Source organism: Canis aureus, chromosome 11 (genome assembly GCF_053574225.1).
Source record: "Canis aureus isolate CA01 chromosome 11, VMU_Caureus_v.1.0, whole genome shotgun sequence".
Lineage (NCBI taxonomy): Eukaryota > Metazoa > Chordata > Mammalia > Carnivora > Canidae > Canis > Canis aureus.
This window is the reverse complement of record NC_135621.1, coordinates 71565305-71588444: the sequence shown is the minus strand read 5'-3', so window position 1 is coordinate 71588444 and position 23140 is coordinate 71565305. Positions and strand designations below refer to the sequence as shown.

At 43.0% G+C, this 23140-nt stretch overlaps 1 protein-coding gene across 49 annotated transcripts in view; it reads left to right on the top strand.

The window, feature by feature from the left end:
• LOC144324354 (uncharacterized) overlaps window positions 1-23140 on the top strand; it is a 91892-nt gene that overhangs the window by 26162 nt on the left and 42590 nt on the right. For 12 of the 49 annotated variants that reach the window (XR_013389898.1, XR_013389902.1, XR_013389901.1 and 9 more), the window contains 4 exons: window positions 4310-4890; window positions 4994-5292; window positions 5483-5607; window positions 15913-15966. The exons of 1 other annotated variant lie outside the window; for it this stretch is intronic. Coding sequence is in view for 1 of the 48 variants with exons in the window: in XM_077915752.1 (XP_077771878.1) it covers window positions 15913-15966 (54 nt within the window). In the remaining 47 variants the exon portion in view is untranslated. 36 more of the 49 variants (XM_077915767.1, XM_077915776.1, XM_077915759.1 and 33 more) reach the window with 16 other exon arrangements.

Sequence of the window (23140 nt, the reverse complement as noted above, 5' to 3'; positions counted from 1 at the left end):
TTTTGTCTTTCCAAATGGAGTAAATTCTTGAAGGTGGGAGGCATGTCTTATGGTTCTATCTTATAGTGACAAGCATAATAGAAGTTTCTCAGTAACTACGTGTTCAAGGAAGATAAAAGAGAGGTAGAGAGAGAGGCTCCTCTGCCAAAGAGATGATTGCTTTTGGATTTTCTCTGACTCATCTTGTACTCTTTACTAGTGAAGAATTTCTTCCGTTTGTAGACTAAGCGTGTTGGAGGATTTCGGGTGTGTGTATGTGGATATGGTATGTGGATTGGACGGATATTCCCTGCTGGAAGCCCAGGAGAGAGAAGAAGCTGGTGTGTGCTGGTGTGTGCTGGTGTGTAATGAGATGTCTGTGTTGCAGCCCTGAGATTGAGGACAGTCTCAGATTTCTGACCTCTTTCTAATGTCAAGCCTGGGTATTCAACTGTCAGCAGGGCAGCTGGACCCTCTGGGTGCCATGGACTTCCTAAATTTAGTAGCATATGGTAGGAATGTTTGACTAAAGTGATTTGTCATTTTTGATGATCGTATATAAAAACTCATAACACAGGGTGTTATTGTTGGTGTCCAAGAAGTGGCAGAGAGTATGTAAGAAATATTTTGAAACTGTTCACTCTTTCCTTAGGTCCCCTCCTCTGTTCACGTGCCTCCTACCCTTAGGCTAAATAGGGGTTAGCAGCATGGGCTCCACCTTTGGGAAGTTGCCAATTCCTTGTTAGTGGCTTTGTGCTCAGGCAAGAAGTGTAATTGGCTTCCACGTATCTGAGAGCAAATATATTTGGATCCTGTCCACCTGGCTACTCAAAACCTTACCCCAGACTGAAAAAGTCATCTTGGGCAACTTTCTTGGTAGGGACTTAGGCTTAAGAATCTTAGTGGGGACGACTAAATCTCTAGACTAGTCATACAAGGTGGTGAGTGTATGGGTTTGGGCATGAGTTTAACTTACCCAGGGTAGCTTGTTGGGTGCAGACATGGAGTAAGGGATAAGGTAGGGAGTAAAATGGGCTCAGCCCTGTGTCATTTACTGCTCCTAGGAAAATACAGGCACTTGTGTGCTGGGGGCAGAGCTCTGGCCTGCTGTGGTTAGTCACTTCCCTTTGCGAGTCAGTTTTAACCTACCCTGCAGGGCACTTGGGGTTTTTAGGAGATGAAACAGGGAATCTGAATCAGATGGCTTTGTTTCAGATCTCACAGATCTGCAGGGAGGAAGCGTGCATCCCAGGATCTATTGTTTCTCATGTGGTGAAGTAAGAGGAATCCCATCCAGTTCTATGGGGGTTTCCCTCCATCCTTCTTAGGCCCCATCAGCTTGCCTTGATCTTAGGCTTTTATCCTTTTCTCCCTATTACTGGCCTGGCTTCTGAAAAGAGGAGGAAGAAGGATGAGGAAGGAAGGGGAGAGTTAAAGAATTTGTAGGTGTAGATGGATTTCTATCTCCCTTCCCTCCTTTATTTTTCTCTGTAGCGTTTAACACCACTTGATATACTATATACTTTTCTTGTTTATTGCCAACACCTTACATTAGAATGTAGGCTCCATGAAGACAAATTTTTTTCCTTCTTTTTTTATTCACTGCTCTGTAGCTGTGACATAGAACAGTTCCTGGTACACAGTTGATATTCAATAAATATTTGTTGAATGAATGAATTTCTTGGACTTTTGGTGTATTTGTTGGGCTTTTTATTTGCAGTATTTTTTTTTTTTTAAGTAATCTCTGCACACAATGTGGGGCTCAGACTCAGGACCCTGAGATAGAGCACACTCTATCGACTGAGCTAGCCAGGTGGCCCTATTTGTAGTATTTTTGTTATTGTGTGCATTCTGTGATAAACACCCTGTATATAATCTTTGTGCATTTGTCTACTTATCTCTTTAGGATAAATTCTAAGAACTAGAATGGCTGAGTTAAAGGATATGCATGTTCAAAATGACGATTCATGGAACCAACTACCTTTATGATGTTAACTTCTACCAGTAGCACATGAGATTGCCTACATTGCCAATAATACTAGGTTGTGGGCAGCCTGGGTGGCTCAGTGGTTTAGCGCCACCTTTGGCCCAGGGCGTGATCCTGGGGGCTCAGGATGGAGTCTGGGGATCTGGTCCCGTGTCAGGCTCCCGGCATGGAGCCTGCTTCTCCCTCTGCCTGTGTCTCTGCCTTTCTCATTCTCTCTCTCTCTCTCTCATGAATAAATAAATAAAATCTTAAAAAATAAAAATACTGGTTGTATGTTTTTCATCTTCCTCATCTAACAGGTGAAAAGTGGTCTTGTCACTATAATATGGTAGTTGAGCAGGTGACTCTGATAGCTGTGATGTGATATGGTATGTGACTCTGGAGCCAGTTTGCTGGGGCCTGAATTCTTTTTTTTTTTTTTGGGGGGGGCCTGAATTCTGATGCAGCCACTTACTGTGTGACCTTGGGTAAGTCATTTAATTTCTCTCTCAGTTTCATCTTTGATAAGGTAAGCATAATGATAGCACCTGTTTCTGGAAGAATAAGTCAGTTAATCTAAGTAAAATGCTTCAAATAGTGATGGAATGTCACTCAATAAGTATAATTTAATTAGTATTTCTTTTTTTATGATTTTATTTATTTATTCATGAGAGACACACAGAGAGAGAGAGAGAGGCAGAGGCACAGGCAGAGGGAGAATTCTGGCTCCATGCAGGGAGCTGACGTGGGACTCGATCCCGGGACTCCAGGATCACGCCCTGGGCTAAAGGCAGGCGCTAAACCGCTGAGCCACCCAGGGATCCCTATATTTCTTTTTTATTTTTTTATTTTTTATTTTTTATTTTTTTTTATATTTTTATTTAGTTATTCATGAGAGACACAGAAAGAGGCAGAGACACAGGCAGAGGGAGAAGCAGGCTTCATGCAGGGAGCCTGATGTGGGGTTCAATCCCAGGACTCCAGGATCACGCCCTGGGCCAAAGGCAGGCGCCAAACCGATGAGCCGCCCAGGGATCCCTATATTTCTTTTTTATATTAAAGATTCAACATCTTCTCAAATGTATGTTGGACATTTATATATTGAGTCACTTACTCATGTCTTTTGCATGTTTTCCCAGTAATATTTTCTTAATAATTTGTAAGAGCTGAAGTGTTGACAATTATATATAGTGCAGAATTGCTCCTAGTTTGTCATTTTTGTCTTTTGACTGTATTTATGCAATTTTTTTTTCTCTTGGGAAGTTTTGTTTTTTTAGGTAGTCAAAATAATCTTTTTTCTTATAGTTTTTCCTGCTGCTAGGCCAGTGTTTAGAAAAGGCATGCTGGGCAGCCCTGGTAGCACAGCGGTTTAGCGCCGCCTGCAGCCTGGGGTGTGATCCTGGGGACCCTGGATCGGGTCCCACGTCGGACTCCCTGCATGGAGCCTGCTTCTGCCTCTGCCCCTCTCTTTCTCTCTCTGTTTCTATGAATAAATAAATAAAATCTTAAAAAAAAAAAAAAAAGAAAAAGAAAAGAAAGGGCATGCTTCCCTACCTCAAAATTATAAAAAATAGTTATTCATTTTCTTTGAGTACTTGGTGTGTGTGTGTTTAAATCTTTAAGTCTTGGATCCATCTGGAATTTATTTTTTATTTATTTATTTATTTTTAAAAAATTTTTATTTATTTATGATAGTCACAGAGAGAGAGAGAGAGAGAGGCAGAGGGAGAAGCAGGCTCCATGCACCGGGAGCCCGACGTGGGATTTGATCCCGGGTCTCCAGGATCGCGCCCTGGGCCAAAGGCAGGCGCTAAACCGCTGCGCCACCCAGGGATCCCTGGAATTTATTTTGATACAAGGATAGCAGTTGAGATCTGGCTCTATTTCTTTTCGGTTGGGTACTGTCCTAGACCTATTTATTAAAGAGGAAAGAGCAGGAGCCTTCAATCTTTTTTCCCCTCCTCTAATTTGAAAGTAAGATATCCTAAAGATAGCAAATCCTCATTTCAGAGAATGAATTTCATGTTTGGACTCAGTCATTCAGTTGCTAAGCTGTGGGGGGTGAATATGCTCTGTAAAGCAGTTTGGAATCAAAACTCACAGCTTATCTAAGCAGTGAAATTGCTGCATTTGCTAGTGTCTCTTCTCCCCTGGCTCTTCTCTGGAGGCTCCTTCTAAACGGATCTTAGTTTGAGGACAGCTTTGAAGGGTCCATTGTTTGTAATGATAAATTCTGTGTTTTTGAAAAACAAATGAAGTGATTGTAGTGGCTATTTCCTCACTCCAGCCTGAGTTATTGGTAGGGTATTGATCTGGGGTATTGAATGGTAACAAACACATTGTGTCTACCTGTGCCCTCATCAGCTCTTTTAGGAACTCTTGACTCAAGACAGAGGGAGCGGAATTCCTACGTAACAGAGCGTTCTTATGTCCCATGGCAGCTGTCATCTGCCAAAGACATGGAAGAAGGGGAGCTGACTCTTCCGTGGCATGTATTATGTGCCCGCAACTGTTTCCAGCACCTTACATATATGAAGTTTTTATGAGATTAGTGCTCTGTCCTGGGTTGAATAGTATCCTTCCACTTAAAAAAAAAAAAAAATAGTATCCTTCCAAAAATTCATGTCCACCCAGAACCTATGAATGTGATCTTACTTGGAAATAGGATTCTTGTCGATGTAATCAAGTTAAGATGAAGTCATAGTAGATTAGGATGGGCCCTAATCCAGTGACTGATGTTCTTATATGAAGAGGGAGATACACAGAGGGAAGACATCCATATGAAGATGGGAGCAGAAATCGGAATCGTGCTGCCACAAACCAAGGAATGTCAAGAATTACTGGCAACCGCCAGAGCTGGAAGAGGCAAAGATTCTCCCCTGGAGCCTTCACAGGGAGCATGGCCTTGCTGAAACCTTGATTTTGGACTTCTAGCCTCTAGAACTGTGAGAGAATAAATGTCTTTTGTTTGAAGCCACCCAGTTTGTAATCTTTGTTACAGCAGCCTTAGGAAACCAACACATGCTCTTTTATTATCTCCATTTTCAGGTAAGGAAGCAGGCCCAGAGAGGTCAGACCCTTTGAGATGTCTCTAGGCCACTGCTCTGTGGGCTGGGTACTTACTCTGAAGTTCCTGATGTTGCTGTTGTCGGCTCCGCACCTTCCATGCCGTCACACCTCTGCTACTGCTGGTGCTCAGTTGCTGGAATGGCTCCTTCTCTAACACAGCAGGCTGCAGCGTTTCCCCCTTCTTACCCACTTCACACCCTGAATCAGAAACTCCTCTCAGAGGCTCTGGCTGTAGACTGATTATTTCAGCAGGATACTTCGTGGCCCCACTTCTCCAGGTGAAGTCAGGCTTTTATTTTTCATTTCCATGCAATGTCAGAGAAATGTGAGTGACAGTTGTGGGCAGGGTCACTCAGCTTCTTCTGGCAGTTGTTTTTATGCTTCCCATTTCTGGCCTGCTATATTTCGTAGAATTCCTGTCAGGAGACAACTCAAGTCTTGGGTTTTTGTTTTTTTTTTTTTTTTCAGCCTTAGGATGTCACCCATAGCTCACATAGCACATATCACAGTTCATGGCTGTGAGCAGAGCAGGAGGAGCATCATGACTGCATTGGTTCTGAGGGCCCTTGTCACCTGGCCTCTTCTCTACCAAAGTGAGTAGAGGGATGAGGATGTTGTCTGACCCAGCCCGTCCCCCTACACAGCCCCTTGTTTGCCCATGGCCTCTTCTGCTGGCATGTCAGAAGGGGTGTCCTTCCTTTGTGTCCCATCGCTAGCTGCAGAATCTTGCCTGTTTTCCAATATGAATCTTTTGCTTTTATTTATTTTTTTTGTAAGATTTTATTTATTATTTATTTTTGAGAACAAGCAAGACAGGGCACAAGTAGGGGGAGGAGCAGAGGGCGAGGGACAAGTAGACTGCGATGAGCGTGGAGCCTAAGGCGGGGATTGATCCTGTGACCCTGAGATCATGACCTGAGCTGAAACCAAGAGTCTAATGCTCAACTGACTAAGCCACCCAGGCGCCCCAATCCTGCTCTTATTCTTAACAACTCTCACTAGAGTAAGCTCCAGGAACTCATATTTGTTTTGTTTGCTGCTATATCCCAGGATTGAGCAAAGACCTGATACTTGTCTAGCCCCCCAAGAAATGCTATTGAATGAAGAATTGAATATTAACCTTAAAGCTTTGTGGGTTTATTTTTTTTTTAAGATTTTATGTATTTATTCATGAGAGACACAGAGAGGCAGAGGCACAGGCAGAGAGAGAAGCAGGCTCCCTGCAGGGAAGGGAGCCCGATGTGGGACTCCGTCTCGGGACCCTGGGATCATGCCCTGGGCAGAAGGGAGGCGCTCAGCTACTGAGCCACCCAGGCATCGCTAACCTTAAAGCTTTGCAATCCTGGTTTTCCTTACATCTTGCTAAAGCCAAGGACCAGAGTAAGAACTTTAGAGGTCTAAGCAGTACATTCTGATGTCCCTCATATTTTCAGCCCTTGGTAGTATTTCAAAAATAATATTTAACACAAAATAAGTATAAGGAAATCCAGCAAAGTATAAGGAAAATCCAGTAAAATTCTGATTTTTACCCTGGCGACTAATTAGATAAATATAATATAAAACATTTGCTATTACGTCTCAGCTTTCCTAGTTCTCTAAGCATGTGCTATTGGATAATCCTGACTGGACCAGTCTTTTCCTCACCTTGGACTTCATCTTCATTTCCTCTTTATTCCATCTGGTAAGATTGCCAGCCAGTCCCTTTCACCCCATAGGAGTATCTGGCTCCTGAGACCCCAGCTTAGGCTAAATGCCCTGGGGTTCCTGGGGGCTTGCTAAGAAGGTCAAGTAGAACATGCACATTGCTAAGGAGTACCTTAGGGAACTTCCATGCTAAATTGTGATTTATAGTCAGCATAGCACATTGTGCCAAGTGATTATACTTGGGCCGTTTTTAGTTGTAATAATCTGCTTCTGTGATCTGACATGTGGAAAGCCCAGAAATGTCCCTGACGTCCTTCCTGGATTACTGAGAAGTCCAGATGCAGTCCTACTCTGCCACCTGTACTAATCTAGCTTTATTGAAACCATTCAGAGAAGCAAGGTATGATTCTGGAAGTAGAGCTCAAGCCTCCTACAGGCTATTCCAAGGCTGTGACTATAATCAAATCTGTTGCTGCTTCATTTCAAAGAGCTTAAAATAGTGTTGGAAACCTCCTAGGAAAAAAAGGCACCACTGTAACTTCTTGGCTAAGGAAGTGGTGTGTGCTGGCCAGAGCAGAAGCAGTAGCCAAGGCTCCCAAGTTCTTTCTGGACCTGTTGGCTTGAGGTGTGATGTTTGGCAATCTGAGATGCTATCTTAGAGTTCTGATGGTTCATCTTCAGCATAAAGGGTGATGTGGGCCTTGCCTGTAGAGAGAGAGGCTGTCATTGGTCCCCTGTGATCTAGGAGACCTTATCACTAGATGTCCTTCCTTTCCTTTGAATTTCTAGCTCTTTTAAAATATTTTATTTGTATAGCAAGAGTGAGAGCGAGTGAGAGGAAAGGCAGAGAGAGAATCTCAGGCGGATTTTATGCTGAGCACAGAACCCAGTGTGGGGCTCCATCTCACAACCCTGAGATGACCTGCACTGAAGTCAGGAGTTGGATGCTTTACCCATTGAGCAACCCAGGTCCCCTTATTTTTTTATTGTTTAAAAGATTTTGGGGGGCAGCCCAGGTGGCTCAGCAGTTTAGTGCCGCCTTCAGCCCAGGGCATGATCCTGGAGACCCGGGATTGAGTCCCACATCAGGTTCCCTGCATGGAGCCTGCTTCTTCCTCTGCCTGTGTATCTGCCTCTCTCTTTCTCTGTTTCTCATGAATGAATAAATAAAATCTTAAAAAAAAAAGATTTTGGGATGCCTATTCGGCTTAGCGATTGAGCGTCTGCCTTCAGCTCAGGTCATGATCCCAGGGTCCTGGGATCGACTCCCGCATTGGGCTCCCTGAGGGGAGCCTGCTTCTCTCTTTGCCTGTGTCTTTCTCTGCCTTTCTCTCTGCGTCTCTCATGAATAAACACATAAAGTCTTTAAAAAAAAGATTTTTTTATTATTTTCAGTAATCTCTATACCCAAAGTGGGGCTCAAACTTAAAACCCTGAGATCAAGAGTCACCTGCTCCACCTACTGAGCTAGCCAGGCACCCCTCTAGCTCTTCTTTTTATTTATTTTTAAAAGATTTTATTTATTTATTCATGGGAAACAGAGAAAGAGAGGTAGAGAGAGACAAACAGGCTCCATGCTGGGAACCCAACATGGGACTCGATCCGGGGTCTCCAGGATCATGCCCTGGGCTGAAGGCGGCACTAAACTGTTGAGCCACCAGACTGCCCAGTCTAGCTCTTCTTTTAAATGTAAAAATCCTCCCCCTCCCCTACAGAATTGATATAGGAACCCAGTAACATCATCCACATTTTACTTGAATTAATTTTATCAAAATTGCTATCCTTTTAGTTGTATGATTAGATCAGTTCATTCTTTCTTTTTAAAGATTTATTTATTGAGAGAGAGCACGCACAAGCAGGGGGAGGGAGATAAGCAGACTCCCCTTTGAACAGGGAGCCTGATGTGGGGCTTGATCCCAGGATCCTGAGGTCAAAACTTGACCCAAGGGATCCCTGGGTGGCGCAGCGGTTTGGTGCCTGCCTTTGGCCCAGGGCGCGATCCTGGAGACCCGGGATTGAATCCCACGTCGGGCTCCCAGTGTATGGAGCCTGCTTCTCCCTCTGCCTATGTCTCTGCCTCTCTCTCTCTCTCTCTGTGTGACTATCATAAATAAATAAAGAATTAAAAAAAAAAAAAAACCTTGACCCAAAATCAAAAGTCAGATGCTTAACTGACAGAGCCATTCAGGTACCCCTAGGTCAGTTCTTCTAAGGGATGGGAACTTTGATAGGGTTTAGGAAAAGAAGGATAGGTTTGTGTGGGGTATACACTGTGGCCTTGGACAGGCAGAGAGTAACATTTAGGGTACCAGGTGCATGATGAGCTAGATGAAGGAGAACAAACTCCTGTCCCTGGAGAGCCAGGCATGTATTAGATGCTTTTCTTATATTTCTAAGTTTAATTATCATAATATAAAATAGTGAAGTATCATCTTCATTTTTGCACATGGGCAAACTGAAAGTTAAAGAAGTTATGTAACTTGCCAAGGTCAGACAGCTAATAAAAGGCTGAACTGGGTTTTGTTTCTTCTTAGGTCTGTCCAGTTCCAAAGCCCAAGCTCTTCTGTCTCTGACGAGATTAGGGAAAGAAGAGGAGATGGAGAGATGACATCTTTCTTTACCTCACAGTTTTACTTGTTGAGACGTGTTTAGCCAGAGCATCCTGTTTATAGAATGCTAGGTTCTATATATAGAGATGCTGCAACAACATATGTGGGAAGGATACCAATTGGCTGTAGGGGAGAATTTTTAAAAAGCCTTTGTTCTTTACCTCTAGGCTGTCATTGCAGTGTAATCCACAAGTGTCAAAACATATTGGTAACTCTGCTTTACTACTCAAGAGACCCTTTGGAGATTTTATTCTCCAAATAAAATTTGTTGATGTGTCCCAAAGAGTAAGGCATGATAGGGGCAGAGGTGAGGGTGTGGTGTGCTCTTACTGTGTGTACTGGAGCTGGTGACACCTGTTATGTGACTATTACAGTGGATTATTACTGAGTAAACAAGAGGTGTCTCTCCTTTGCCTTTCTAGGGGAGACCAGATGGCACTGTGTGCTGGCCCAGGGCCAGGGAAGTCTAGCCTCTGGGCTGGCAGAGGAGATAGCTTGAGTGTGTCAGGTGATGGAATAAGAAGAGCCAAGGCTGGACTGTCAAGTGGTGTAATTTTCAGGGGCACCCAGAATGTGCCTGCCCCTCAAAGACTTGTGTCGGCTCTTTGCTAGTGGTTGGAATTCTACAAGTGAAATTTATTTCCCTTGATTTAAGCCTTTGAGACCTTATTAAAAATGAAGAGACTCCAGGAAGGGCTTTTTTTTTTTTTTTTTTAATCAAGTTAAATTTAATTTTGGGCAGCCCCGGTGGCTCAGCAGTTTAACGCTGCCTTTGGCCTGGGGGTGTGATCCTGGGGACCCGGGATCGGGTCCCACGTTGGGCTCCCTGCGTGAAGCCTGCTTCTCCCTCTGCCTGCGTCTCTCTCTCTCGCTGTCTCTCTCTGTCATGTATAAATAAAATCTTAAAAAAAAAAGTTAAATTTAATTTTATTTTTTCAGGAAGGGGTTTGATTATGAAGCATTTTGGTTGTGTAAGTGGAGGTATGAATGAGTGTAGGTGATTGATTTCTGAGAACTAGACTCAGGCAGAGACAGAGAGGAAAGGGCACTCTGGCTTGGTCATGGACAGGACTCCATCCTAGCCATGGACAGGAAGGAGAACTATTGAGTTTGAAATAAAGACCCTGAAAAGAGAAGTTGGGTCCCTAAAGAAACACTTTGTTTTCTTTACAGTTTTGACTGAGAAAACAAGCAGCTAAAGGTACTGGGGATATGGAGGCTTATGATTCCAAGAGAGGTGTTGGGTGGAGAGACTTCCCGTGAGCATACTGGGTATTCAGACATGATGTTGTCTGGAGAACAGCTGACAGGCAGACTGTAAGAAAGAGCGTAGGACCTTTGGGTCTGCGGTTTGCTGTGATGTCCTCAGACAAGACCGGCAGAGATCTTAGGAAGTGGGAGGCAGCTTCCCAGAAGTGATGTAAAATGGTGGCGCAAAAGAGGCTGCTGATGACAACATGGGCAGGGCACTTCCTCAGAGGCCGCTGGTCACGGACAGCTTCTGGTCTTGATTTCCCAATGTGCTGTGCTGAGATAGGGCTTTACCAGAAAGCAAAATAAGCCATGTCAAAAGCAATGACAAAGCATTTGGGGTGTCCACGCAAAGGTGCGATTCCCATTGCCCACTAACTTTGTAGAGCCAAAATAGCTAATCTAGAGGCTGCAGCATGGCACCTGTGATTCAGATCTACAGCTTTTTTGGCCTGAATTCCTCCACTAGAGCCTTTCTAGTTGACCGTTCATCATCTTTCATCTAGCAGTGCTTTCAAACAGCCTTTGTGATCTGAACTCCCACATCTGTTCTCCGCCAGGGAGTCTTTGACAGAAGCAACTAAAATCTGAGTGCCTTTCCCAGCTCCTCACAGTTCAGTTCAGTTCAGTTCATGGATGCCCTTCACCTTTGGGCTTCAACTTCTACTCTGTGCACGTTCTTACCCCAAGTCTATTTTGTTTTGGCTCAGACTTTTGGTTTCATTCATGCTTCTGGGGTCCTTCCAGCACATTTCCCTAGAAGGCTATATCCTAGGAATGGTCTCCACCCCTCACCTCCTGAAGTTTGACAGAGTCTGGACTGCCCTCTTTACTGGAATTAGTACAACTCTGTGAATTTCTGGATGTAATACACCCCTTCATCTTTCCCCAACCACCATAGCCCCATACAGAAGGTCCAGTGATATAGCTAGGTCTTCTGCTTCTTCTCCTTTTTTTTTTTTTTTTTAATAGCTAGGTCTTCTAATCACCAGGATTTGGGAGCCAGTGCCCCCAGCAGGGAGGGACTCTTGAATAGGTGTACTGTACTGTGAGGGACAGCTCTGTCCATTACTCTGCCTCTCCTCCATCTCACCTTTATTTTGGCTTTTCCCTAAAAGGATCAGACTCTGTCCAGTTGCCCTGCTTGGACCCCCTAGCCTTGTCTAGGACTAAAACTCTGCTGTCAACCCCTCACCAGGGGCTGGGACTTTTGCTTTCCAGCCTCTCTCAGGCCAGGTCCCTTCTCTGATACCAGAGATTCCTCCCACCCGCCCACCCATTCCCCCTACTAGAGACTTTTCTTACATCTAGGCTTTGGTAGGTAGGGTCTTACCCATGCACAGATCTCCCAGTTGTTGACCACACTGAACTCTCCCTGCTACTCTTTGGGCGAATTGGATGTCATGCTAGTCTTTTCAGCTGTACTTCTGGAACAAGCTTCTTAGCTTAGTTGGGCCCTGTCCTGAATTTCATGCTAGTTCTCCAACTGCCTCTGCCTCAAAAACAGCTTTTAATATGCATTTGTAAAGCTTCAAAAAAGAGATAGAGAATATAACCTTTTCCAAACTTAGTTAACTAGAGAATATTTATTTATTTAACGAGCATGTGTGAAAGCACAAGCAGGGGAAGTGGCACGCAGAGGGAGGGGAGAAGTGGGTTCCCTGCTTGTGGGGAGGGACCCATGGGATCATGACCTGAGCTGGAGGCAGACAATCACCCAGGTGTCCTGAGAACCATTATTTTTTTTTGAAGTGATATTAAAATCTCATGGAGTATGGTGTTTGGTGCAGCACAGTTTTGGAAAGTATGAGGCTTTATCCTAAAGGAGTAGATCTCAAACTGAGGAATTCCAGGTGAAGGTAATGTGACAGTCAGTGAAAAAACATTATTTGGGGGTAGGAAATCTCTCTTGGTCCTCTTCATTCAGCACATGCCTACTGAGCACCTAGTATTTACCAGTCTTTCTGCTGGAATCACATCATGTGTTTGACTACTTAACTGTATGGCATCTGTGTAAGGACAGCTGTGATCTGGAGTGTATGTGTAAGGTGGGGAGGAGGTAGGGATTCTACATTCTTTCTCCCACATTTGGATCTTCTTCCTCTTTCTTCCAGTTAAAACAGGAAGAAAGGAAGTACTGAGTAGGGTGATGTCATCAGCTTCTGGATCCAAGGAAGGCTTCTCTGAGGCTTCTTTCCCCAGGTTTGACCTCTTCTAGGATTTCTCCAGCACTCCTGAGCACCCCTTCCGTCTCACTCTGGGAGTAATCATCTCAGCATCAGTTTCAAGTCTTACTGCTAGTTCAGGATTTTGACTTCACATACGAGATCAGTGCTAACTGGGATGGAGCTCATTTTTTATGGAATGATTATGACATTGTAAACTTTGTACTTTCCCTATGAAATCCCTCTCATAGCTCAGGGGTAGTCTAGATTATTACTTTTTTCAACTTTTCAGTGGAGATAAATGCATGCACGGTAGGCAGGGCAGTCTTGTGGGTGGAGAGCATTTAAATCTGACAGTGGGGTTGACCAGGTGCCTGGAGCTCTAGCTGGCAGAACTGGTAACCAACCAAAGAGGAAACTAGTTATTTCCTTTGTATGCCATTCTCTACTGGGACAGCCTGGAAAAGACCACTTGAAGCAGACAGAAATCTCCAACTAAGACTTCTGATTAAGAAATTTTAGGTCCTTTTGAAATCCTGGTGTATGTATGTGTCTTTACTATCATGAGTGAGATCTTTGGTTGGCCAGTCTTTAACAGAGTTGGATGACCTAATCATGAAACAAACTATATACAAAGGTTTAGCTTTGATCTCACGCTTAGATATGATGTTCATCCAACAGTTAGCATCTTCTACCCATAGGCCCCACCCTAGGGGCCTTGGTCTAGGGTTCCTGTCTATTTCTGCCACTTCCTCTGAAATGCTATGTTTTTTTTTTTTTTTTTTTTTAAGATTTTATTTATTTATTCATGAGAGAGAGAGGCAGAGACACAGGCAGAGGGAGAAGCAGGCTCTCCATGGGGAGCCCAATGCAGGACTCAATCCTGGGACTCGATCCTAGGACTCCAGGATCACACCCTGGGCCGAAGGCAGGCGCTAAACCACTGAGCCCCCCCACCCTACCCCACCCCCGGGATCCCCTGAAATGCTATGGTTTTAACTGAAGATCAGAGAGTGAGCTCACAGGAATGTCAGAAGAGGGCTTGTAATAGTCATTTAGAGATCTTCAGTAGAGCCAGTTATTTGGTCCTTCTGTAGGTATTTATAAGTATTGGCATATAAAACTATATGTATGCTGTAGCTGTGATAGCTGTATATGTAGCTATAAGTGTGATAACTGTAACTTTCTATAATCCTCCAGGGTCATTAGTAGTCTTGCTTCTGCATCATTGTCTTCCCTGTTTTCCCACCAGGAATTAAGTAGGCTCTGAATGTAATGTAAGATGTTTAGAATGTCCCTTCCTCCCTCCCTCCCTGTCTCACTTGTGCATGTGCTCACTCTCTCTTTCTCTCTCGCTGGGGTCCTTGTCTGCAAGGCATCTCTAGTTGAACTTAGTAGAGAAGTTAACAAATAGGAAAAAAAAGGACAAGTAAAGGTTACACCGAGGTTCAGATTCTAGGTAAAATGGAAGTTTTGGAAAGGGATCACCTGAGAGCTAAAACCTTGGGAGAAAGTTTCATGGAAGAGATGATTGTTGACTAAGGACACACTAAGTAAGGTAGGGACTGGAACACCCCGATGGGAGCATGTGGAGTGGGGAAGGAATGGAGTAAAATCCTCAGATTATTTCTTGTGCAAGCAGAGTAACTAGTACCTCCCCCACTGGTCTCTTCTGTAAATCACCACTGAACCTCATGTAGTTTGGTCCTTTTTAAAGATTTACTTATTTATTTATTTACTCATTCATTCATTCATTCATTCATTCGAGACACAGAGAAAAAGGCAGAGACACAGGCAGAGGGAAAAGCATACATCCTGCACGGAGCCTGATGCAGGACTTGATCCCCAGACCCCAGGATCATGACATGAGCCAAAGGCTCAACTACTGAGCCACCAGGTGCCCCAGTTTGGTCCTCCTTTTTTTTTTTTTTTTTTTTTTTAAGATTTTATTTATTTATTCATGAGAGACACAGGCAGAGACAGAAGCAGGCTCTTCACAGGGAGCCTGCTGTGGAACTTGATCCCCAGACCGGGATCACACCCTGAGCCACCCAGGTGTCCCAAGTTTGGTCCTTTTTAAAAGCTTCTGAAGATTGAGTATCTTAATGTAACCCATTAGTTAGCTGGAACCATCTTTTCCCCTAAAAATTTGGCTCAAAGTGTCATTCTACAGATTGTAGAGTCTGATTCCTTCACCCAGATTCTTCAAATTCCTAGGAGCTCATGTATTTATGGTCATTCTAATTTTGAGCTCTTGCTTCCACTAAATTAGTTCAGATTATAGATGGTCTTACTGTCTCAAGCATGCTGTCTCTGTTTCCATCCACATTCACCCAGATGTAGAGCTCAAATATCTCCCAGCTAAAGCCTGTATGTGTATAGCAGACTTTATTAAAGATTTAGGATAATGGAGAGTGTTTTACATTGCCGGAAAGCAGCAACTTGAATTCTAATACTGGCTATCCCTATCCCTTAAAGTATTTTTTTGTCTATATCTCCATTAGAGATTCATCACTATGTATATCACCCATGTACCTAGGGCTTTGGTCTCTTATAATCATTCCTCTGCAAACTTTCCTAACTCTGTTGCCACTAAATATTCCCGATACTACTTCCTCTGTTATGCAAAGCAATTGAATTCTACTCTGTCTTCCAAACTTACCTCCATATGTCCAAAGCCCACTGAAATGGTTCTGCTGAGTAAAAATTCATCCACTTTAGCCACACAAAGTATTTTTAGAACCTCTGATGTGTTCTTTTATGTTATTTCTCTCCTTTGAAAGCATTTCTTGTGTGGGGCACCTGGGTGGCACAGTCAGTTAAGTATCTGACTCTTGGTTTCAGCTCAGGTCAAGATTGCAGGTCATGATCTCAGGGTTGTGAGACTGAGTCCTGTGTCAGGCTCCATGCTCAATGTGAAGTCTGCTTGAAATTCTTTCTCCTCCCACTCCCCCTCCTGCTCACTCTCTTTCTCTAAAACATAAATAAATATTTTTTAAAAAACATTTCTTGTTTTAAATAGCATTTACTATTTCTTTTTTTTCTTTCCTTTTTTTTTTTTTTTTTTACTATTTCTTTTTTTAAAGTTAACTCTACACCCAATGTGGGGCTTGAACTCATGACCCTGAGATTAGGAGTTGCATGCTCTGCCAACTGAGCCACCCAGGCACCCCAGCATTTACTACTACTTTTTTTTTAAATTTAAATTAAATTTTTTTTTTTTTTTTAGCATTTACTACTTACCTCAGAAATGGTTTTGCTTTGAAGAATCTGTGGAGGGAAGGTAAGAGGATGTTCCAGGCTAGGAGAACAATGTGTATAGAGGCAGCAGTCTGCATAAAACCTATTGTGGGCAATGAAAAAAAATATTCTATCTGGAAATAAGAATTTTTGTTGGTGAGCAGAGCTCAAGATTGATTAGAAAGTCCAGAAACAGATCTAACTTTTAGTGGAAAGCATAGTGTTGGGGTTTGTTTCTTTCTTTCTTTCTTTCTTTCTTTCTTTCTTTCTTTCTTTCTTTCTTTTTTTTAAAGATATTACTTATTCATGAGAGACACAGAGAGGCAGAGACACAGGCAGAGGGAGAAGCAAGCTCCCTATGGCGGGCCCGATGTGGGGCTCAATCCTGGAACCCCAGGGTCATGCCCTGAGCTGAAGGCAGACGCTCCACCACTGAGCCACCCAGGCGTCCCAAGGATAGTGTTTAGAATGAATGTCTTAACTAATTAAAAAAAAAAAATTCAAAAAAAAAATTCCTGTTACCTTCTAGCAAAATATATTATAGATGGATTAAAGGTTTTTGTTTTTTTTTTAATTTTTATTTATTTATGATAGTCACAGAGAGAGAGGCAGAGACACAGGCAGAGGGAGAAGCAGGCTCCATGCACCGGGAGCCTGATGTGGGATTCGATCCTGGGTCTCCAGGATCGCGCCCTGGGCCAAAGGCAGGCGCCAAACCGCTGTGCCACCCAGGGATCCCCGGATTAAAGGTTTTTAATATAAAAACTAAAATAATAAGTATACTAAAAAAAGTTATTTTCTTTTTTTTTTTAAACATTTTGTTTCTTTTTTTTTTTTTTTAATTTTTATTTACTTATGATAGGCACACAGTGAGAGAGAGAGAGAGGCAGAGACACAGGCAGAGGGAGAAGCAGGCTCCATGCACCAGGAGCCCGACGTGGGATTCGATCCCGGGTCTCCAGGATCGCGCCCTGGGCCAAAGGCAGGCGCTAAACCGCTACGCCACCCAGGGATCCCAAAAAGTTATTTTCTTTTTAAAAAATTCTTATTAGAGAGAGCATGAAGGGGGAGAGGCGGGGGGGGGGGGAGAGAGAAGCAGACTCCCCACTGAGCAGGGAGCCCGATAGAGGGCTCCATCCCAGGACCCTGAGATCATGACCTGAGCCAAGTCAGACGCTTAATTGAGCCACCCAGGCACCCCTGAAGTACACACATTCTTAATCCACCAATCTGATTTCTAGGTATTTATGCCCAAGGAAAGTGTACAGAGATATATTTATTACTATCGAATTGGTAAAGCAATCAAAATGACCATCAATAGGGGATTGGCCAAATAAACTGTTAAGTTCGTACAATGATAAATGAAGTAAATAATTACTGACACAGAAAGATGGCTGTAATATAAAATGAAAAAAATATATAGCATATGAATTTGTTTCAGTTGAAATAAATACCACCAGAGCTGTGTGTGTATGTGTGTGTGTATATATTTATTATTATTTTTAAAATATTTTATTTATTTATTCATGAGAGGCACAGAGAGGGACAGAGACACAGGCAGAGGGAGAAGCAGGCTCCCCACAAGGAGCCCGATGTGGGACTCGATCCTTGACCCCAGGATCACGCCCTGAGCTGAAGGCAGACTCTCAACCACTGAGCCACCCAGGCATCTCAACTATGTATATATATTATAAACTCATACATCAGGGGCATCTGGGTGGCTCATTTGGTTCAGCATCCAACTCTTGGTTTTAGCTCAGGTCATGATCTCATGGGTCGTGGGATCAAGTGCTGTTCAGGCTCTGAGCTCAGAGAGAAGCCTGTTTGAAGATTTTCTCCCTTTGTACTTCCCCACTCAAATAAAATAAATCTTAAAAATATCATATAATACAATGTTAACCAAAATTTTCTTTTCTGATAAAGAAAAAAAAAGGATTTAAAAAAATAGGGGCACCTCGTTGGCACATGACTCTTGATCTCAAGGTTGTAAGTTTGAACCCCATGTTGGGTAAAGATTATTTGAAAAACAAATTTTTTTTTTAAAGATTCTATCTATTCATGAGAGACACAGAGAGAGAGAGAGAGAGAGAGGCAGAGACACAGTGAGAAGCAGGCTCCATGCAGGGAGCCTGACGTGGGACTGGATCCCGGGTCTCCAGGATCAGGCCCTGGGCCAAAGGCAGCGCTAAACCACTGAGCCACCCGGGCTGCCCTGAAAAATAAAATCTTAAAAAAAAAAAAAAAGATTCTGACTTGATGGTGGTAGGTGGGCCAAAACCACAGTTATATTATGCCAAGGTGTGTGTCTACACTGTGAAGTTGGAAAATTACTCATTATGACAGAAAGAGGGTAACTGGAAAGGAGAACTAGTTCTCTAGAAAGGGGAGAGAAATTTGTGTCTTGGAGTTAAATTTGAAGGGCCAGACCTATATCCAAAAGGAAATATTCTATAGACTGGGGATTCCCATTTAGAGGAAAAGGTACTTCTGAAGTAGAGGCAGTAAGTAAGAGTGGGACTCTAGAGTTGACACCCTTGAGATGTTTAGGAGAGGGATGGTCTTATCTCGGTCCTCCCATTCCTGGTGGTAGTCTTGACAGACCCTGGAGAGGAGTGTGTGGCAGTGGTCTCAACTGGAACCTGAGAGTAGAGCTTGAGGAGCAGTAAGAGTGGAGAGTAATCACTGTAATGAAACAACAGCCACAACATTATTTAAAGATCCCTGTGCAGTTTATGAACGCCATTGTACAGTGACCTGGCTAACAGTCCTGTATACTATGCATTTTTTTTTCTTTCATGTGGACACTGAATCTCAGAGAGTAGGATTAGGACTCAAACTCAGGTATTTAGGCCTCAAATTCCATTTCTCATTTCTCCATGAGGTGAATTTTCTGAGGAGGGAAGGCTAGAGCAAAAGTGGCAGCCTGGAGCTAGGAATATCACAGTGAAGAAGTGGAAGGAAGAAAAGGGCCAGGGAAGATACAGTGCTCCTCACAGTCACTGTCCTGTCCTCTGGCCCTTGTAGGTCCTGACATTCCTCTAAACCAGAGAATGTGGGATGTTTTATTAGTTTAAGGGAGAAAAAAAAAATCCTAATCCGTTCAGAAATAGCTTGAGGTGTTTTGGAAATAAGGTTGGCTAGTTTGGTTATAGCAGAGTTAGTTTGGTGGCTCAGTAGTTTATTGAATTCTGACTTCATTCTTTTGAAAGCAATACAGTAGAAGCATATTGACTTCAACCCATGAGGGAAGGGCTTGTCTCATTTAATTACACGGAACAATTTTTTTTTGTGGACATTAAGTTTGCTTACTTCCGGAATCACATATTAATTCACTTACATGTGTATGCACTAACTAGTAGAGATCCTAAGGGGACCTACTTTAGTTGGTAGAAAGTCAGAAATCTCAAGTTACTTCAGTTTTCCAGCTGACAATCATATTTATGCAATTGAATGTTTTGGCTAAGCCATTCTGATAGCATAAACATAAAAAGCAGTTATTTCCTGTCAGAAATTCTGAACCAGCAGGGTCCACTTTAGAGAGAGGTTGTGGGGAATTGCTAGACTGGTGTCTGCTGAGAATTCTGCAAGGCATGGTTGCTGCCCAGTGCGTGGAGCCTAGTGGGCCATCAGAAAGCTGCAGTGGAATGAATGAGTGAGTCAGCGAAGGACTGAAGGAATCCTTATCTCTGCGGCATGTTGAGCTGTACAGAACGATCTTCCCACAGCTTTGTACTGTAGTTTGACTTGGGTGGTTTGGGGACTAGACTCCTCACCTGGATTTTATATTAGGGAGGGAGGAAACAAGTACCATGGGAAGTTTCTGCTCTATGAGCTGGTGACTCCACAGAGGAGGGATGTTTCCAAAATCAGTAAGCTGGTGTCACTTGAGTCCCAGTCACTTGATGTCCTTGATGCTGAGAAAGTCTCTGGAACAAGTGAGGAGGCCCATGGAGGCAAGAGATTTCCTATTGGCAACCTGGATCGTACCCAAAGAGGGCAGCTACTTTTTAAGTCCTCTGTAGGAGGCTCTCTACCACCCTTCTCTACTGCTTGGATTCTAAATCAGGAGGCTCTCTGGCTCATCGCTGGCTTTTGCTTACCCAGCCTGGCCCTGCCCTCTGGCACTGTGCCACCGGCGATTTTTAGCCCTACTGGAAATTACACCCTCTGTGAGGGTAAAGCAAACTGGGAGGTTCTGCCTCTGGCTCCAGAGGGACTGGAGCCTGTCACCTGGCCCTGCCCTGTGTTTCCTGGCATGTGTTCCTGGCCACCTTTGTACCCTTAGCACAGTCCTCTAAGCCCGTAATTCTGCCTCAGTAGGGATTTAAGGACTGCCTTTTTCAGATGGTGTGTGGGGGGCAGGATTGGCAGGGTTTTGGAAGAAGCTCCTGATACCAATCTCTGTGTCCTGCTTTAGGAGAATTATTGGTTTCATGCAGATGATCTAACAGTTATGTTGGGAGTGGTGGGATATGAAGATTCTTCAGTATATCAAAAGGATTTACCACTGGGTTTCTTTAAGCATTGAACCTGCTTTTCAAAATAAAATTTGATTTTCGCATTAAAAATAATGTGCAGTTATTTACATCAAAAAACTTTTGAGGGGCACCTGGGTGGTTCAATTGGTTAAGCATCCAACTCTTGGTTTCAGCTTAGGTCTTGATCTCAGGGTCTACATGTGGAGCCTACTGAAAACAAAAACAAAACAAAACTTGAGATATTCTAGGCAAACTTCCTTGTTTCAGATATGAGTAAACTTTGGGAGGTCCATCAAGGGCAAAGCTGTGTCTTTGTTGAGCTAACATTCAGATTATCTGGAAGGAATTGAGGGAGAGGGGAGCAGACATTGTATAGGAGGAAGTCTCAGTCCCTCTGAGAGGAGCATTTCTTGGGGTATTTTTTAGGTGGAGGAGTGGAAAAATGCATTCCTTCCCCTTGAATGCCTTGCTCACAACCCTTGGATTGGGTAATTCCTACCTAACTGACTTTCACCTTAGTCCTTTCGGACTGACCCCAAAATGACATGGTAATCCCTGAGTATTTGAAACTTTGCAAAGCTCAGTTTAGTGAAAACTCAAATTATAGGATGTGAGTGACTGAATACAACTTTATTAAATCCACTGTGTGAAAAAAGCCTTATATTAAGTTAGCAAAATGACAGTAGAAGCTCTTTAAGGGGCCTGATTTAATTAGTCGATTAGATTGATTAGAATTATCTGATCTATAATAGGTAGTAAAAGTAAAAGTAAAATAGGTGTAAAAGTAAAGACAAGGAGACGTAGAAATATTGAAGGATATAGGAGATTGTGACCAGGCAAAAGGTCTGACTTTCTGTTTAAAGGCAGACCGATCAAGGGACAAAAGGTCTTGATGACCAAGAGGTCAGTAGGTGACAGCAGTGAAGAGGAGTGCGGTTGTTTAGTATAGACTTAGGCAAAGGAAGGATTTTTTTGTAAGGTAATAGGAATAATGGCTTTGAAGCCACATTGAGACGGACCATCTGTTTTTCCTCTTGGTACCACTGGGTACTGAAGAAGAATTTTATGGCAGAAAATTCATTTTCCAGAACCAAGTTCTTCAGGGAGTGCCAGGTTCCAGCTAGGGGGAAGGAGGCCAGAACTGTCTTTTAGGCCCGCTTTCTGCACTGCACACCTAAATACTGGAGTGGGGAAAGGAGGGGTGCTCTGGCCAAATGGGACAAGCTCCACAAAGTACTGGGCCTTTAGGCAGAGTTTGCAGGAATAGGGACTAAGTACTCTTTGCAGGGAAATCCCATTTGGCCATGAGGGTTTTTTGAACTGTTCAGGCTCAGATTGAGTCGGTGCTAATCTGTGAGAGGCTGAAGGGAAACTGAAGGTTTCTTCCTTAAAACCCTAGTAGGAGTCAATAGATTCTTGGGCCTTTCTATTCCTGTAGAGTCTAGAATTTATTTTGCCTTTTACAGTGACAGCAAATAATGCCCTAAGGCCCACAGAGTTTGAAAGAATCTGGAAATACTCAGATTATTCTTTATAAAGATGTTTTTAGATTTTTAATGGTTCAGGATTCTTTTGACCTTGTTAATACATGATTGCAAATGTTTAAGAAAGAGCCTCCAAATAGCTGGAAACAAAGTCTTTACAATTCTTTTTACTCCTTCCTTACTTGATTCATTGACACCACTACCCTGGCCAGATGTGAATAACTCAGAAAATGATTGCCTAACCAGCCATTTCATCACAGGAACCTGAGTAAGATTGTGTGGCCCACAGCACAAGAGGCTATGTGGCTTAGAGCTCGGGGTGTGCTCTTCTCACGTCAGTACTTTCTGAATCGTTTTTAACTGGTTTTGGTACAATTAGAATGAAAAACTTCTGTCTGGCAAAAGTCGTTATAAACAAAGTTAGAAGACAGCCACTAGAATGGAAGAAAATTTTTGCAATGTATGTAATAGGTGATGAATTAATATCTAAAATCTGTAAAGGATTTCTATAAATCAATAAGGAAAAGGCAAACCCAATAGAAAATGAGTGGAGAATACAATACGTGAGACACAACAGGGCAAATTGTAATTTTATATATATAAAAAAAAGCTTATCCATTGCATCCATTCCAAATGAAACTGTTATTTCATTTAAGGAATGAGCAGACTTCTCTGGATAGGAATGTTACTGTATTGGTAAATATCCACGAATAAGGTACCATGAAATACTGTATGGCTGTGAAAACCTTTTTTTTGTTGTTTTTTTGTTTTTTTGTTTTGAGAGCGAGTGGAGTGAGGGGCAGAGAGAGAGAGAGACTCAAGCAGGCTCCATGCCCAGTGTGGGGCTCCATGAGGGGCTCCATCTCACAACCCTGAAATCATGATCGGAGCTGAAATGAAGAGTCGGACGCTTAACCAGCTGAGCCATTCAGGCACCCCAGCTGTGAGAACTTTGACGTTAACTTTCTGTATCAGTGAAAGGTGCAAATGCAGGAATAGAATGTTCCCATTTATTTTTTAAACAACATTCCTATTTGATTTGGAATGTATTCTTCTTTAAATTTTATTAAAGGATTCCTTTAGATTAAAAAATATTTAAGCTTGTATTCTTCTAGTTACATTAAAGAGTGAAATGTTAACTTTTGTCTTCCCCTTATGTTAAAAGATTGATCCAGTATAAATCTTAGCCTCGGGATCCCTGGGTGGCGCAGCGGTTTGGCGCCTGCCTTTGGCCCAGGGCGCGATCCTGGAGACC